Raw genomic sequence first — 16,835 nt, forward strand, 5'->3', positions numbered from 1 at the left:
GACAGAACAAATTTAAATATAAGCTGTACTTGCTCATATTTCCTTGGAAACTGATGTAGGTGAATAGAAGGAAAACTTTTAACAAAAGAGACAATGGAGAAACTGTTGTTTGTAATTAAAAGCAGTATGTTCTGCCACTGCAAAAAAGGAAGAATAAAATCCTATGTAAGTCTTTTTCCAGTCTGGGAACTGTGAGCAACAGTAAGCTATGTGCTACTTAGTCACCTCAATCCCTGTTACAGAGTTGAATTCCTTGGATGATTCTGTGCAACTGTTTAAAAATATATAAATAACACTTTTCTGAACTATAGACAAAGTGATTTGGTACCTTTAACCTATTTAACTCAGAAGCTTTCACAAGCTTCTAAAACAAGTGTTTCTGCATTGTTTTCATTTCTGCTTAACCATGTGGTATCAGTTTCATTTCTCCTTCAGTGGCGTAGCAGTCTTTCATTAAGTAGAGAAAAATATTTAACAGCTGCTGGAACCAACACTGCTATCTTTCTTTTGATGCTCCACCTCATGAGAATTTGAAAGTTTACTGCTGCACCACAAGAAAAGGCAGGTCTGTATTATCTACATACACCTTCCCATCATGCTTAAAGGTGTCACTGACAGTCCAAGTGACACTACCATCGGGGTCATGGAAGCTTGCCACAATGTCTCCTTTGTCATTAGTTTCTAAGAACAAGCTGTGTTTGTGAAGAAAAACACTGTAGAACGATAAAGGAGTCACCTGTTTTAGGAAAAAAAAAAATAGTGTTAACATGTCATTCAAGGGGGGAGCTGGGAATTGTATGAGTAAAAATAAATGTCAATGTTAGCATACTGTTGTCCAGATGTTGCTCTAGTCAGATTCAGCTGCCACTTTTTATAATACCCAGTGGGCTATGTCTAAGGCTGGCAGCCCAGTAATCACTCACTAATCTTAAGGTACAGTCAGTGCCTGCTTGCTCAAGAAGGTGTGCATATTGTTTGAACATATTCCCAAAGCCACCCACTTTCTAAAAATAGAATGAGAGGGACTTGATGGAACACAACTGAATCACCCACTTCAGTGTTTTTCCTGTGCAAGTTTTAGGGAAAAGGCAGCACGTTTCCTAGAGAAAGTAGCATGGTTAATTGCAACCAGCTCCATGACTCTTGCTTAGCAAGAATGACTTTGCAGAGGTTGACTCCTGTCACAAAATCCTCATATTTTGTGTAAAGGGCTCTTCACCTGCATTGACAATATCATGTTACTATAAACAACGGGCTGAGAGCTTGCAATTATGAACTACTTCTCAGTATTACCACAACCATAAACCTGCTGTGTTTAAATATGTGAAAAATAAACCGATCCTCAAATGTTCAAGAAAAATCAAAGTTAGTATATGTTGGGATGCTGGCTGGTAAAGATAAAGCAGTCATCTCTTGTGTTTCATAATGAAGAATAACAATTTCATACTTAAAAAAAAAAAATCAGTCTGACACCGATAATTAATACTACACAGTCTCAAAGTTACCTTTGTAATAGATCTCTTCAGAAATGGATATGGTCCTAAAGCATCCAGGAAAGGAGAAAAGAAACCAGGAAAGCGAGTAGTAGATATTCCAACTCTGTATAAACCCATGTTTGATAATCTGATGTTGTCTGAATAACCAGGCAGGTTGTCCACAAAAACAACTTTTTTCCCTGCATTAGCTCCACTCACCCAATAGCTGCAGAAAGGGAATTTTGTATATGTATTATAGTGGCTGCTGCAAAATAACAGCAAACTTAACAGCATGGAAGATCCATCATCATTTTGATTCATGCAAGGAGTTTTTCAAAATACAGAAAAGGACTCTGCAGGCAGTAAATGCAAAGAGGGACTAAACTTGAGCAATGATGATTGGTCAAAAAGCTCATCTTTCTACAGGTAACAGAAACAGTAGCCCCTCTGCATTCTATTAAAAAAATCTCTTCAAACAAAATGTGCCTATTAAATGAAAACTAATGTTAAATTTGGCTTTAGAACTTCCACAAAATAATATAACTGTTAAAACACTGGCTCCCTTTAAAATGGGAAAAATGGGGTTTTGTGCTAATCATCATAATCATACAGTGACATCCTCTGAGGTCTGTTCTAACTGTAATAACAGAATGATCAGGATAATTGCAATTGTGTCTGAGGGAATTAGGGCCCAATATATCAGTAAATTGGTAAAAAACAAACAAACACACACAAAAAACCAAACATTTGGCAGTGGAAAGAGCAACTGTTAATCTATACCTAAAATTAACTCAAACCTGGGACTCTTGCAAAAGAAAAAAGTAATTTAGACCAAGTTTCCAATAGCAACCCTATTAACTGCACATTTTCCTTTTCTAAAAATGTAAACTGAAGAATAGAAAAAATAAGAACATGACAATAATGTCTACAAATTGATAAAAATGTGCAATATAAACTAACGTAATATTTTATATCTAGGAGGAGAATGATGTTTAACATACCGCATGAGTTACATATGCTGGTTTCTGCTATTAATATGTGATCTTCATCGGGAGACAGTGCAATCCCCTTTGCCGTGTACAAGCCACTGAGCAACGTTCTTCCTCTTCTGGTTACAGGGTCATAGGCCAAGAGGCGAGCAAGATGGTTTATTTCGATCACCTTAATCAATACATCTAATGAAAAACTAGGCTAATCAAAATACCTGGTTTCAATTAGAAAATATTCAGAATGTGTATTAACATAAGTTAGATAAAAGCAGATTTGAACAGAATGGCATCTTTATAAAAACACTAAGCTCTCACCACTAAAGACGCAAAGGACTTTGTCCATGCTTTATAGCAGTCATTTCCCAGATGGATCACAGCACTCTTGCAAAAAGAGAGAAATGTGGGGTTTATAAAGCCCAGAGTTCAAAACATGTTATTCTACTGTTCCTGCTTTAGCAAAATATTGAGACCTGTCAGGCTTCTGTGAACAATTACAACTTCTTCAAAACAAACCAGAATGTATTAATGAATGTTTAGCTAGAGCAAGTAAACAGCTTGTGTTTTACTTCTGATATGAAATAATGTGAATAAGTTTGTTCTATTAAAAATCTGCAGGGCAACTTTGAATTTGATAAACATAAACCCTGTTGAGAGGAAACTACTTTTATGTTTGTCATTAGTACTGGCAAACCCTTGTCGAGTCTGAAATACTAAATAGCAAAGATGATGTTCTACCAAACAATAATCTGATAGCTTTAAGAAACAGCAAACAACATGTAAGCGATTTCAGCTGTTCTTTTATTTCTCCTTTAATAATTTGGATCTCAATTCTCACCCCTTAAATTAAATATATTTCCCTTCCTGTGATTTTTCTCCTTGCTTAATTTTATCCAAAATTCAGGTAGTAAAGACAAGACTCAGTGTAAACTTTGTCTGTGTCCTCAGTGAATTTCAGCTTTACAGTTTTTTCTAGAAAAAGTTTTATTCAAAGGCTATGACTACACAGAAAAGATACCTTCAAGTACACCGGGAATTTGCTACCTTGCATTTACTGCAGGATGAGAGCACACTTGTAGGCAGATACCAGAAAGAAACCAATGCTACTGTCTGGATTTTTACAGCATGTATCACATGATGATTTCTTTAGGTAGTCATACTGGGAGGGTCGAGGTGTTTTTTGGTTTTGTATTTTGTTGTTGTTGTTGTTTTGGTTTTGTTTTTTGCTTTTTTCCAGAAGAGCAGCTACAGAGTAGCACAGCCCTTCCTCTGCCTCAGGGCTTGAACCCACTGCATTCATAGCATGCTTGGCTAAAACACGTAAGCAGAGGCCAAACAGCTTGTCTCTTCTGCAGCCTGGTACACAGTGCTGCCAGCACAAAAACTGACACTTAAGCTGCCTGACAAATGCCCACCAATAACTTCTCACCTCATATCTGTGATGTGGTCTTTCCCACTTGCTACTTGAATCCATAAAATAAATCAAATTTTTCTTTGATATTTCTAATCCATTTAGAAATTTGAAAGGAAGTCCATCCACACCTAGTTAATAAAAATGACTGCTGATTAAAATAAGTACAAAACCACCAAGTGTTCAAAATTATTCAGATCCACACAAGCTTAAGATTTCAGACGTGGCAATGCCAAATCTCGTTGTTAATGCTTTCCTTAATTTGTCCCAGGCTAAAGTCCGAGCTCCAAGTTACTTTCATTTGCAGGGAAATATGTTCAGGTTGCAGCTCAACATAACATATACCAAGCTAAAAGCCTCTGACAAATGCTTTTGTTTTCATAACTTTAAAAAAAAACCCTTTTGTTTTCTTAATTTGTTTTTTAAACAAATCTTAAAAATACAAAGCAAATGGACTTTCAATCAGTCTCTGTCCCCACACTCACTGGTACTGATCTGAACAGATAAAAGCACCTTGATCTTCCAATTTATATATAGAGCGTGAGGACCAAATCTAAGATCAATTTACTTCCCCACGAGCTATAGCATCACCTTTTTAACTCGATAGCAGGAGGGTTTTCTCTCCTGTCCTTGGACTGACTTTGTATAGGCCTGAATAAGAATCCACCACAATCAGGTTACCATCCTGATCCATTCAGACTCCATGGGGCCAGCCACACACTGGTTCATAGTCTGGAGTTTCTGAGATACAAACAGGAGGATATATAACACCAAGGAGGCTGACAAAACAAAGACCTGAAAATGCAAAGGCTGAAAATGACTAAACCATCATCCTTCAATAAATCAGATCTCTAAAAGCTTCCTTAAACTGTCTCTAAAAGTAACTTACAGTGTAACGTCAATCTAGTTGCCACTGTTCCTTGTTACTTAGGAAAAAATCTGCTCCCAACCTTCAAAGAAATTCAGCTCTACTCTGTTCTCATGAAAACTTTAATGACTGAAGAACTGATAGGATTACTAAATCAGTAAAACAAAATGCATTTAGCTGCTGTTTAGTTTATGTCCCTCAAGTAAAAGATTGGGGAAAAAATGCTTTTAGGAAAGATTTAACTACTTCCCTTCAGCTGAGGGGCCCAAGTTTCATAGGTCATGTGAGAATCCTATAAGTAATCCTCAGGTAAAACTACAAAAAAAAAAAGTTCTACTATGTTCAGTATTTTCATAGTGAGTTGTTTTCCTGAAATCACTGAAATGAGTAAAGCTTGACACCCTACAGTGTTGTGACGTACTCTACTCTGAAATACATTTTCCCCCAGTACTCTAGTAAGCAAGGGACAACATATATTGTGGCTCACTAGAGCTGTAACATGTCAGTAACACAGGCTGACTGACAGCTGCCAAAAAAATAACAACAGAGTTCTGGTCTCACTCTGAATAGATTGATCATTTTGGTCTTAGAACTTCCACATAGCTGATTATTTACATGAGACTCAAAAACATTCAGTAATCTTTGAGAATTCTTTCAAATTCAGTTGAGATTAACCCATAGCACAGAGACTTTAGGGGAAGCACCTACATAACTGTCACATGTTCAGGAAACCAGGCTAAAGCCAATCAGCTGGTTTAATGGTTTTCAGGCCAACTTAACATCAAAAAGCAACAGGGTAAAACTGGAAACATTTCAGTGTTTGTCTTCCTCATTTACAAGTATGGAAAGGAAAAAAAACAACCAAACAAAAAACAACCTTGTGGTCCAGTTACTGATAATGGTACTGGGACATGCTATTCTGAGTCTCCGATTCCTTTGTAAGATTTGAACTGTTTTTAAAATACATTTTGATCTTGAGGCAGGAAAATAATTGGACAAATCATGTCTTTAGACCACCCTCAAAAAGCTTTATATAGAAGGACTTCAATAAAATCTTATTCTTTATTTAAATGGCAAGTCTATTCAAGTGAGTCTCAAGGGCTAGAGCAGTTTGCCATTACATATTAATCCTGTCTACATTAGGAAAAACCAAATGATGGAAGTAGGCTTCTCTTACAAATTTGCATAATAGAATCAGAAAACATTAAGAGTAGCTAAAATAGCACTTCAGTTTCTCGTTCAGTAATATTTATATGAACAAGTTCGTTGTCATTTTCACATCAAAACTATGGCTCACCATAGTCAGGAATATTCTGCCCCATTTGAGTAATGAAATGCAGCTGGTCACCACTGATCATCCACAGTTTCCCATCCACAGTACCAGTGTAGATATCACCTTAAAATAAGTACAGTAGAAGACTGTTTTAAAAGAGACCAAGGCAAATAAAACTTAATATATTAAGAAGGATATTCCTCATTATTGTGAACCCTTCCTTCTTGCTCCTGATTTCTATATTCTGTGCAAACACAAAGCAATCAAACAAACAGGAAAACATACAGTATAAAAACAAGTTTATATTTTTCTAAAGCAGAAAGAGCAATAATAAATCGGAGATTAGAATAAATATTAGTTGTTCATATGTTTATTTTAAAGAAACATATAATAATACATTGAAATTATCTTAGGACCCTTCTGGATTAGCAGCAAACAAAGCCATTAAGGATGGGACTACAGATTCATTGTGATATTTTCATACTGACAATAAAAATCAGCAAAAGCATTAACAAGCTCACATGATCTACCTTTTTGTCCTGAGGGTTCTGCTGGTCAGAATGTTCAGTAGATGAAAGGAAAAACATTACAATGACTGATCCAAAGCAGGAATGTAACCCTTCTCCTAGGACTTAAAAAATCCTAAACAAACAAACAAAAGACCACAAAACAAACAACGTGTTTTGGATTTTTTTTTAGCTGTGATGCTTTGCTTTAGTTTTGAATCACCAGAATAATACCAAAAATGTATAAGCTTGCATTGAAGGACTAAGCACTTCTTTTTGTTGGATACCTGCTTGGCAGTTGCTTTCTCTTCTGCTTTTAAAGTATTTAACACCTCATAGAAAGTCTTAAAATCTTTTGATATTATATTGTAACTCAAACATCATCTGTGCAGAGTGAAAAGAGAAAAGAAAGTGTCCTCCTATCTTTTGACTAGTCTGAAATAATTGAATGTACATCACCAATCCTAGACTTACTGTTCAACAAAATACACTTTTAGTGTAAAGTCTGTTAACTGGAAACATTCCTCTGATTTGTCTTTTATTTACATAGATTGAATGAAAGTGGACATTATTTTCTTTACATGTGACCTGCATTTTCGCCCTAGCCTTGTTTACATTTAAAAACATGCACTGTCACTTGGAGACAGGTGTTGAAAGATACTCTGTAACAGTTATGCTACCTTTCTGTGCCAATATTACTAAATAAAACACAGATTCTGACTTTGTATAGTGATCCCTTACACCAGAGCAGATAGATATAAAAATGTCCAGCATCTGCTCACTCACATCTATGGAAAAATGTTACAAGCAAATAGGACAGATTCTCAAAGTATCAGCTGTCAACTCTAGATTAAAAGAATTGTCTAGAATTACTGGTGTACAGAAAGCACCTGTTTAGCTGAAGGGGGAACTTCAGAGCCACTGTTCAATATGACAACTTTGTGTGGGAAAAAAGAGAGGCTAAACTTTGCTGTCATTAAATATACTGGCATCCTAACGCCTCCCCAGGCATGTTGGAAACAGCTGAAATATCTGATCACATACCAGATTCTGTATTTAAAGAGAAACCTCAGTCTCACAATACTATTTTCTATCATGCTATGCACTAGGCTATGATGCTATATTTAGATTTATATAGCTAGTGCAAGTGGGTTTTGGACTAGGCTTGTCTCATGGGTATTTGTAGTAAAGTGAAGGCAAAAAAAAACCTACTCACGTTACCCATAATATCCTGTCTTATTCATATGGAAAACAGCAGGCAACACTTACTACAATCTTGGTTATCTTCAGTTGTCCCATGAAGATTCTTTTTTCACTCTGAAGCTTTTTATTCACTTGCAATGGTCCAACTAGGGCAGGAGGTGGCTTTTCAAAACTGCACCAAATGACTTATAAATAAGATGTAAGAAACAAGACAACATTGGACTATAAAATTGTTTGAAGGAAAAGCAATAGGTACCATAGATACCAGTAACCGGGTTTTGTTGTTGTTGTATCGTTTTGTTTTTTTGTTTGGTTGGTTGGTTGTTTTTGTTTTGTTTTAATAATTTGTTAGAACTATCACTTCAAACTAAATTAACAATTTTGTGGAGCTTGCAGGCCCAGGCTGAAAAAGATACAGACCTCTTAGGATTTTATTTTTTTCTGAAATCAATGCAAACACAAAATTTCCATCATCTTATAACGTTTTATTCCTTATCATTATTCTGACATCTACTACCAATCTCTCTACACATATGTACAAATACTGCACTGGCCAGCATTGTTATGCTTGAACTTCACTTGTTTAAAAAAAAGTGTTTCTATTGTCCGATTTTATATGAGAAACACAATTTCTCCTGCATACGAACTTAAGCAGCACGCTTTACATGCTCCTGCAGGATGGAAAGTACAGGAGAAGTTTTGAAAGCACAGATATTTCTCAACCTAGGTATGCTATCGAGCTTTAAAATCAGACGGGAACATACATGAATAGCTCTGGATAAATGGGAGATGGTAAAAAGTAAATGCTGGCAAAAGTTGCAAGGACTGCAGCTGGAAACCCCAATGCTGGCAACCTGAGAAGAACACAATTGTATACTTACGCACATACAAGAGGGCAGGAAGAGAATAACAAGTCTTTTTTTCCAAAAGTTAAAAAAATTCAGTCTTAAAAATTAAGACTGAGGGAGCATCAAGCAGACTGCAACAACCTGGTGATCCCCACCGTGGAGACGAGTGTTGGAGTATTTGCTATTAACATGTTTTTACCAAGTGCGTACATAGTCACAGTGTGGTTGTTGCACACATGAAGCTATGAGGTCTCACAGGAATCAATATCCCAGGAACTGGTCAAACCATTATAATGTGCTTTGCTTCGGGGCCGCAGTGCCCAGGGAAGGGCAGCAGAGAGACCAAAGTGAACACCAAAGCAGCTCCAGTTGTCCGACTCAACTAGGGAGGATTAAAGTTTTTGAGAAATTTAAAATAAGTAACCAGAAAATTAAATATACACGTTTCCAGAGAAAACTACTGAAGAATCTTTAAAGGTTGTGAGACAAAAAGGGGCGAGAGGAGCCTCCTGAGGAGGGAGCTCGGGCACCGCCTGCAGCCCGGGACATCTCCTCCCTGCGTTCACCTCGTGTTTCTGCAAGTTTTTTTTACGGGAATAAACCACTCGTGCGCTTTCCCACCCAACTATGGCAGGACAGCATCCAATACGACTCCTCAGTGGCAGAGGCCCCTCTGTGACAGAGGAATGTCACGCTCCCCTCGCGTGCCTCTTCCGTGAGGTAAAACATGGCGGTCCTGCTGCCCTCAGCTCTCCTGCTTCCCTCACTGCTGTCCGGCCCGAGGGGGACCGCTCCTCCCGCACCCCCCCCGGCCGTCACCGCCCTCCTCCCGCCCACAGAACCCGGCGCTCACATGGAGGAGGACTGCTCGGCAGCGGGCGGGCTGACCAGCCGTCCCGCCGAGGCGGGGGCCGCCCGCGCTCCTCAGCGCCGCCCGGGCGGGAAGCGGGAGCGCCCCCCCACTCTGCCCTTCCCGGGCAAGCGTGAGGTAAACGTGGGAAAGACACCGGTAAAATTCAATGTATGTGTGTAAACCGCAAAGTACTGGTTTTGTTTACCTTCACAGAATCACAGAATGTTTGGGATTGGAAGGGACCTCTGGAGATCACCTAGTCCAATCCCCCTGCCGGAGCAGGAACGCCTGGGTGAGGTTACACAGGAACATGTCCAGGCGGGTTTTGAATGTCTCCAGAGTAGGAGACTCCACAACCTCCTGGGCAGCCTGTTCCAGTGTTCTGTCACCCTCACCATGAAGAAGTTTCTTCTCAAATTTAAGCGGAACCTCCTGTGTTCCAGTTTGTATCCACTGCCCCTGGTCCTTGTTGTATTTGAGATTTTTTTTCCTGTATTATTCTCTACCAAAAATCAGGAAGCACAATTAAAATATATATACTGGGACCCATACATACATATAGACTGGGACACATACACTGAAAATTTATGTTGTTGCAGGCAAACAATTTATGCTTAAGGCAAACCACATCCCCCCACACGCGGTATCTTGCTACGAGGAAGCTTCGTTCCACAAAGTAAACACGAGTTTCAGGTAACAGAAAGAAAGAAAATAAACACACATCACATCACTAAGTATTGCTAACTTCAACTTTAATAATGGAACCATCACTTTTTTGCCATTTCAGTAATAACTTTAAGGGGAATAAAAACTTCCCTACAAAAATAAAGCTAAGCTCATCAAAATTATAAATAGTTTAATCTTTTTTTTTTTTTTTTTTTTTTTTTAAAGACATACAATTTAATGTTTCCCTGTGTTCCCCCTCCCCTCCCTCCTGTATCATTTAATCATTCTGGTACCATCATATAGTGAAATGAACACAGTTTTGCAACAAAAATATTTGACAGTTCAATTTGATGCTAAAATTTTTAAAAAGAGAAAAGCTGACTAGGCCTGACCATTTCTCTTTAAATTAAAGCCGTTGTAATTGCCAGTGTGTAAAAAAAAAAAAAAAAAAAAAAAAAAAGAAAGAAAAAATTAAACTCACACACAACATCTTAACAATAATTAACTATGGACTAAGACAAAATTAAAATAGAAGTTTATTTTGGTCCCCCACCCCCACCCCTTCACCCCAAATCAAGACTCATAGTGCATACAACACTGATTGAGGTTTTTGGCTAAAGTAAATGCAGATGCGCCCACTTAAAAGAATGATAATTTAGTTCAAGTAAAAACAAAATTCACATATTTTTATACTCCACTTCTAGACTCAAACAGTGTTTAAATCTGAGAAACAAATGGTTCAATATTGATAGCGATTATGTAATGATTACAGTGTTACAGGCAGATACATAAATTAAGTAGATGTTAACAGAATACCCACCAACATGCTGCTGCATTCGTAGAAAAACAAATTGTAACAAAACATAAAAGCATTCCCTGAACCATTATAAAGTGTCTCACTTGAGGATAATGTTACTAACTCACACATGCACTACAATGTTACATGTGAAATTAAAAAACAAACAACATATGCCTTATATATACTTCATAGTTAGTCCTACTCTTAATTTATCTTAACATTATGATTGTCTCATTACGTTTCCAAATTTTTTACGAAAACAAATTGCGAAGAGATTTTTTTGTTATGTCCTACTAAGGAAAGGAAACAAAGGCACAATTACATCAAATTAAGGGGAAGAACAGAAGCATCTTGGAGTTTCACACAGTATCCATTAGATGTCACCAAAGTTTTAACAATTCCTTGGGAATTTAAAATGAACGCGAAGAGTGGAGGGGGAAAAAAAGCCCCACCAACTTCTGCTGCTCTTAAATCATTAGTACCCCTTCACCTCCCTCCCCCCCAAAATATAACTCATTTCCTCTCTGGCACTATGATGACTAAAGTATGAGTTATTCAAATCTGCCTCATGCTTTTATTGCACACCCACTTCTTTGGTTTCTTTTGAACGTGCTTTTTTAGATAAATAACTCTGAAAGAACAACAATTATATTTACAGTAAAGTAAAAAGTTTTCTTGCTACATTTTTCCTACTTTTAAATCAAGTAAATCAGCAGTCTGCAGAATTTGGTAATCAGTTTTTCAATTAAGAACTTAAAAACCAAAAGGAAAAAACCTTCTGAATTACTAAAACAAGAGTTCCTAAGCTCAGTTACTAACACAGCCAATGAATGCTAATTTTCTGCTCTAAGCTGGAAACATGAATAATAAATTCTACTTTCTTTGCCTGACTGAGCCTTTAACAAGGAAGCAGAGGAAGCTATTTTTGTCTTTCAGATATGGTAATTCAAAATTATCCAGCCTAAAAATGGATCACTGAGCCAGAGGGAAGATCTGACTTAAAGACCAAACACATCTGTAGTTATAGCTTATGTCTAAACACTTGCTAGATGGGCATTTCTCACAGAGTTATCTGAGACACTGTCCACTTTTCAGAATTCAAGTAAGCAGCCACCTTTTAGCTTTGCTGCAGTTTTCAAGCCCCCATTACACATTTATGGAACCAGCTTCCCCAGTAGTGACTTCTATGTGCAGCTCCACTTCCATTCTTACTTAGCTTTTGCCTCATTCTTTCCCATTACTTCTATTATCTTTATTTCTTTTCCAGTGTGGATTTACGCAGTTAAAAAACCGTAACACTTATTCACAATATTTGAACATCCTAAAACTTTAATCCTGTAAATTAGTACTTCAACTTTCCTCTGTATAAATACTATTTCCATTTAAAACCAGTCCTCCTGTCAGCTGGCTAAAGAGTTCTCCTTCCTCAACTCTTACCTTCTTTTCAACTTTCTCTTTACCTTCTCCAGAAAGACCACTTTAAAGCCTTCCACAAATTTCACAGAACAAACCACAAGATATCATATGCCTTCCATCTACAACAGTTCTCCCACAAATTATACAGTAACTATTTGAAAACAGAAAGGTAGTGCAAATCAATTTCACCTCAAAGATAGTGCTCCAACTAATTAACCCTCGTCCAGACGGTTTTATTCATTTTTTAAACCCATTAATTTGCACATCCTTACCTGTAAAGCTACCATTAAAGCAAAGAAGAAAAAATATAAAGTCTTATTTCATAGCATTCTAGAAAATTGATTACAGTTTCACAGCTTGCACCAAGATAACTTGGAAAACTCTCTAGGCACACAGAGGGTTGCAAACTGATGTACAAACATGCAGAATCCCTTACTTGTGGGTGCAAGATGCTAAGTGACCTGGCTTACGGAACTAAGTCTATAGCAAAATTCAGGTACCCTGGCATCACAAAACAGTCTTCTGAATAAAGAAAACTACTCTCTGCTGCTCTTTGTACATTAGGTTTGGCATGCTATACTGACATTTGGTAGCGTGCATTTTTCCTGAGTGTCGTTTGGCCCCCTTTTAACCAGGTTTCCACACCCCACCAAGGGCTTCTTCAAGTTTGTCTCTGTAAGCTGCATAACGCTTCTTTAAGATTTGCAGTTGCTCGTTTTCCTCTTTGTCCAGTATACGCAAGAAGTTTTGCAGTTCAGGAATAGTAAAAGCTTCCCACTGGGAAGAGGAAAATAGAAAAGGATGGATGAGTTGAACAGAAAACACATAAATAATTTATGTGTGCAGTATTTTTAAACAAAACCTCAGACACTCAAAACAATTTCAAACTGAAACAGTACCAGGCACCTTCCTTGCAAATCTCAGGGATCTCAAAACATTTTACTCTCTTAAACTGTGTTTTGTTCTGCAAGTAACAGGGTGTCAGTCTAACCACAAATGACATATTTACAAAGGCACAAAGTAAATATAACAGGAAAAAAAAATCTGCTTCCAAAAACCAGATCATCTTTGTCAGCACAGATCAAACAGGAGCCCACTCATCTATGAAGTTAAATAAACAGAGGCAGTGTTAGGTTAACGGTTGGACTCACTGATCTTGACGGTCCCTTCCAACCCAAACGATTCAACAATTCTAAACACACAAACCCAGCACTACTGTAACCTACCATGACTTCTCCAGTTTCGTGCTCACGTAGAACAAAACTGAGCATTTCTGTTCTGGGGCCTGCCACCAAACGCAGGTAGAGGGGACGTTCTCGGTCCGACAGCTTGCATGTATAAACTGCAAGGGGATAAAAATCACAGTATTTATCATCTCTACTAATGATGTTTCGAATGCTTTGAATGATTAACACTAGCTAATGTTAGAAAAGTTCAGAGATATGCATGTGTACCCACAAAATTTACACGATCTACACACTGTCTACATACGAGTGTTGAGCAAATGAGTTTTAGGGAGAAGCTGAGAAGATGACTGATGGTAACAGTGCAACACCACATTCACACAGGAATGAAACGGCCTCTAGTCACCACAGTACGCCATCTGAATACATGCAGGGCAAAAAACACAAGGAAAAAAAAAAAAGTACAACACATATCTGTTGCTATAACTAAGCATTTAAGACATCAGAGCTGTGGTATCACCATTCTGATACCTTTTCCACTTAAAATCTCATACACAACGTCTAAAAGACAACTCTGCCTGCCTGGCACGGTTGGTGTGACTGACAGCCAGAAACCTCTGAACTCCTGAAACTGCTCTCAATGTCCACAGAAGGAGGCAGATTCTAAGTGCAAGAACACAATGTTGGCAAAACACACTTTTCACTAAAAATACCTTCTGCATCTTCTGGTATTTCTAGACACAATACACTAACTTCCAACAGCAGTCAGCACGCTGGGAGAGCCTTGTGCACTAGTTAACACACATGGGCGCAATACACGTGCCTGTGATACTTGTCACCTCGAGCGCCATCTGCCAATGCAGGGACTTCAGGTATCACAGACACCAAGGTTTCTCTTTTTAAAAATCCACTCTGCAATCTAATCTCAAAAATCTGCAGTATATCAGGTTAGCTGAAATTTAGGGCCTGATATGGGGGCATTTTAAGTAAAATATAATGGACTGCAAGACACAGAAGATCTTTGTAGATGGTTTAGTAGGTTACTTTGTCTTTTGTGAATTATCCTGAAGTATCCCCAAATCTTTTACTCTCTTACATATGCTACTTTACACAAAGAACAAAGATGAGAGCGCTCAGGACTGTCACCTCCATTTATCCAAGTTCTTCTACCCTACTTATTTCAAGTATCCTTATAACACAACTCCCTCCCCAAACCCCTTCACTAACAAAATGCCACAAGCCCAGCTTATACCTTGGTCTTCCTTGTGACAGCGCTTATAAAGTGCAAACTTCGCAGGGTTGTCAGCCACGAAAAACTTCTTGAGCAAGGCCTCGATAACTTCACGAACAGTGTTGGTGCTGCTGATGTGCAGGGTGTTCACACAGCCGTCGGGCAAGTAAAAGGCAGTTTCATTATTGCTGTGAGCACCCCTGCCCTGGCTCTGGGAAGACTGCACAGTGATCGGTCTGCATAGTTCCATCTGGACTTTGATGAAGCCAGTGTAAATCCCATTTGCATTCTGCAACAGGAGGGAAGTATCGGACTGTTAAAAGTAGTAATGACCAGCTGTGACATATTAATGTATCAGGCAGATTAAAGTGGGCATAGTGAACAGGATTTAAACACCACTGTAATACGTGATGTCTCATAGGAAAGATATTGTTTCAATAATTCAGACATTTATTCTTCCTGGTATTTCTGCTGAATATTTTATTTTTTCCTAATTATAACTACCAAATTCTAAGAGTATTAGGATCTCATTAAACAAGAGGTACTACAAACTAGTTATAAGTTTCCACATTAGGAAAGAACGATAAAGTGAAATGAACCACTAACACAGTTTTAATAACAGATTTTAAGCACACATGTGCTTTCATGTCCTACACATTAGCTGTGCTTATCAAATCAGTCTAAGGCATTTAGATGATCAAACCCTGTTGCAAATCAAAAAGAACCAGAATAAACGCCAATCTAATCAACATTTATTCCAGTTGTTCTGAAAGACAAAACAGTAAAATTGATCAAAACTTACTAAGCTAGAAAACTTTAGGCAATCTGGTTTTAGGCATAGTAAGTCCCAACCCACAAGCAAACACGTAAGAAAAATCTTTTTAGCACATACTTATATGGTTTAGGATATAATAGAATTTCAAAATTTCCATATACTATACACCCACAAGAACATGTAATGCATCAAAAAAATCTGGACAACGCAACAACTGCATAACAGCTTGCGAGGCAGATAGATGTGAATTTTATTAGTATGGTCTGCAGTAGGCTGGACTGAGTCTTAGGCCTGGTCCACAATATCCTTGGAAATGAAAAAATATATATGCATTCTATTGTCTGTGTTATGGGGGCAGGGGGAAGGAAGTCTCATGCTGAAAATCCGTACGACTGCAAATTAAGTCTACTATAATAAATACTACACATTTTAATTTTCTCATTGGTTGAGCATCTTTATCAGAGAGATACCTGACAAAAAATTATATACACAAACAGGATAAATGTGTCTTTATGTTTACCAGCTGATGGTTTTCATCTGCCAAATTTACATCTTAGTGCCAACCAAGAGTTTCTTTTAAACACACTTCAAATGACGTATTTTTTACTACTAGAGTTTATTTCAATCCATATAAAGAGAGCTATTTGGATACAAACATTTCACATGTGAGATTTAATTTCCAGATCTAAGAAAGAGCCTCTTTCAAAGCCATTAAAGCAGAGACAGTTTCATACATAAGATGCTGAGAATAAAGTGACTCATCATGCACTACAAAGCTACGGTTTGATTGCTCCTATTAAAAATTACAGGAATCCTATGCAAAACTTACCAAGGTCATCTTTAATTTATCAGTGACAGATGAATTATAGCTTTGTATCTTCTCTTTAACTTCTTCTTCACTGAGATAAGCATGAGGTTCTCTCTCCTTCTGAACATCCTTCAACAACAACAGAGACAGCAGTTTTAGAATACAAAATAAAAAACAATTATTTATTACTTTGGATATGAGAATTCTTTGTCCAAATGGTAATTACTCCACAGTGATTAGCTGTATAGCAATATAAAGTCAAACAGAATATAAAGTCAAACAGAACACTTGAACTGAATGAAGACAGTAAAACCAACACATCCAAAGACACTTGTGTCTTTTTTTTGGCAACTGTTTTCATTCAAATATTTATCAGCAGTATGTAAACCAGTTCAGCTAATTTTATTGCTTGATTTGCTCATGTCAGTGCTATGCAATATTGTTAAGAATACAGTTGCAATTTTCCTTAAATACTACCTGCGGCACAAATGGGTATTTCTAAACAAAAGAAGAATGGACACAAAAACAGCAGC

At 37.6% G+C, this 16,835-nt stretch overlaps 2 protein-coding genes across 5 annotated transcripts in view; both read right to left on the minus strand.

The window, feature by feature from the left end:
* Positions 1-389: 389 nt before the first annotated feature.
* Positions 390-8,782, minus strand: LOC135578599 (adipocyte plasma membrane-associated protein-like). Its single transcript, XM_065053281.1, is given in 8 exon segments — positions 390-736; positions 1,506-1,701; positions 2,473-2,636; positions 3,891-4,003; positions 4,464-4,613; positions 6,038-6,136; positions 7,785-7,907; positions 8,770-8,782. Coding segments are annotated over 8 exon segments (1,056 nt in total). The 3' UTR covers positions 390-538.
* Positions 8,783-11,485: 2,703 nt separating this feature from the next.
* Positions 11,486-16,835, minus strand: part of RASSF3 (Ras association domain family member 3) — a 110,713-nt gene continuing 105,363 nt past the window's right edge. For all 4 annotated transcript variants that reach the window (XM_065048580.1, XM_013371739.3, XM_021283962.2 and 1 more), the window contains 4 exons: positions 16,324-16,431; positions 14,741-15,008; positions 13,531-13,646; positions 11,486-13,081 (listed from right to left, as the gene is read on the minus strand). In XM_065048580.1, coding sequence (XP_064904652.1) covers positions 12,932-13,081; positions 13,531-13,646; positions 14,741-15,008; positions 16,324-16,431 — 642 coding nt within the window. In that variant the 3' untranslated portion in view covers positions 11,486-12,931. The remainder of the gene's footprint in view (positions 13,082-13,530; positions 13,647-14,740; positions 15,009-16,323; positions 16,432-16,835) is intronic.

Source organism: Columba livia, chromosome 1 (assembly GCF_036013475.1).
Source record: "Columba livia isolate bColLiv1 breed racing homer chromosome 1, bColLiv1.pat.W.v2, whole genome shotgun sequence".
Taxonomy (NCBI): domain Eukaryota; kingdom Metazoa; phylum Chordata; class Aves; order Columbiformes; family Columbidae; genus Columba; species Columba livia.